General features: G+C 35.3%; 1 protein-coding gene across 1 annotated transcript; it reads left to right on the top strand.

Moving 5' to 3' along the window:
- Positions 1 to 579: 579 nt before the first annotated feature.
- Positions 580 to 1,560, top strand: LOC110325756 (olfactory receptor 4K5). Its single transcript, XM_021203864.1, has one exon. It carries the CDS (start codon positions 589 to 591, stop codon positions 1,558 to 1,560), a length of 972 nt encoding a protein of 323 aa, XP_021059523.1. The 5' UTR covers positions 580 to 588.
- Positions 1,561 to 1,999: the final 439 nt, after the last annotated feature.

Here is a 1,999-nt window from a genome sequence, read left to right as displayed (position 1 = left end):
AACTGATAAATCTGTTTATAAACATAAAAGTTTTTTTTTACCAATGTTGAAAGTTTTTATTAGTTCATTAAGAATTTTGTACAATGTATTTTGATCATACANGTCCCTACCCCAAGTCCTTCTAGATCCCCCTCTCCTTCCCCAACCCACCCCTATTTTGTGTCCTTTTCTTTAAAGTGCATCAAGTCCAATTTATTCTCTCCATATAGTTTTTAATATGTGACTTTTTACTGGAGCATGATCCAGTTACCTGAGGCTACATTGTTAAAGAAAATTAACTTCATTCTCTCCTCTCAGCTATCCATTATTAATAGTGCCTCTACTAGGTCTGGTACTTTGTCCCCATTCTCCTATTTCTAGATCAAATAATCAAGAATTATTCAGACACTTTCACATGCTCCTTCTGTCTGTTCAGATTTGTTGGCATGGTTGTTCAAATGTTTGGTATTTACATTTTGTATTTAGTAAATATTACTTATTCTAGATGTCTCAGAGTCCTTTGCATTAAAATATTATTTCATAGTTCTAATCTCCTTTATGTTTCCTCTTCTTTAAGGTTGTTTTAGTGCAAATCTGTGGCCTGGATCCATGGATAACACCAATTATTCAGTGGTGTCTGAGTTTGTGTTACTTGGACTCTCTAGTTCTTGGGAACTTCAGATTTTCTACTTTGTTTTCTTCTCTGTGCTTTATATTGTCATCATATTAGGAAACCTTCTCATCATCATAGCTGTGACTTCTGACAGCAGCCTGCACTCACCGATGTATTTCCTCCTGGGAAACCTTTCCTTTTTTGACATTTGTCAGGCCTCTTTTGCTACACCTAAAATGATTGTAGACTTTCTGAGTGAACACAAGACTATATCATTCAGTGGCTGCATAGCCCAAATTTTTTTCATTCACCTCTTTACAGGAGGAGAAATGGTAATCCTAGTTTCCATGGCCTATGATAGATATGTGGCCATATGCAAGCCTCTACATTATATGATCATCATGAACCAAACTACATGTACTGCCTTGGTAGTAATCTCCTGGGCTGTGGGCTTAGTACACACATTGAGCCAGTTATCATTTACTGTAAAACTGGAATTTTGTGGACCCAATGAAGTAGACAGCTTTTTTTGTGACCTTCCTCGAGTGGTCAAACTCGCCTGCATTGACTCATACATTACTGAAATACTTATTGTGGTAAACAGTGGAATTCTTTCCTTAAGCACTTTCTCTCTCTTAGTGAGCTCCTATGTCATAATTCTTGTCACAGTTTGGTTCAAGTCCTCTGCTGCCATGGCCAAGGCATTTTCTACACTGGCTGCTCACATCATGGTAGTAGTATTATTCTTTGGACCTTGCATCTTCATTTATGTGTGGCCATTTACTACCTATCCTGTGGATAAAATTCTTGCTATATTTTATACAGTTTTCACTCCCATCCTTAATCCCATTATTTACACACTAAGAAATAGAGACATGAAAGCTGTCATGGGAAAAATTGCTGCCCATTATCTCAGACCCCGCAAAGTAGCTGAAATGCCATTTGTAGCCAGAATTTGCCTTCATTGAAGTAAAGCTCAAATTATTCAAATCAATTGTCTACTTACAAATATTCTTATACAGTAGAGTAAATCAAAATGATAATATAAAAAGATTGATAGATATTAACAAATGTTTTTTATAGTTATTACATAAGCAAAAGTTTAGTATCCTTCCCCCCAAATAAAAAGGTACTATGTGTTTGATTACTAATGGAAGAAATAAAACAAGAAAAAATTCAGAGTGGTATGTATGCACTAATTGCTTTGGTAATAGGTAAATGTATGTATGATTTAAAAACCCAAACCAAACCAAAACAAAACACCCACAAATGTGGATCCACTTGTTTACTGGAGATAAATTTAGAACTTTTATCTTACTAGTTTTCTTAGAGAAGTATCTACAAACTACATGCAATGACTTTAAGACCATATGGCTTCATTTTCTAAAGTTCAGTGGATCGCCAATC

This window comes from Mus pahari, chromosome 8 (assembly GCF_900095145.1).
Source record: "Mus pahari chromosome 8, PAHARI_EIJ_v1.1, whole genome shotgun sequence".
NCBI lineage: Eukaryota > Metazoa > Chordata > Mammalia > Rodentia > Muridae > Mus > Mus pahari.
This window is presented reverse-complemented; position numbering and strand designations above follow the sequence as displayed.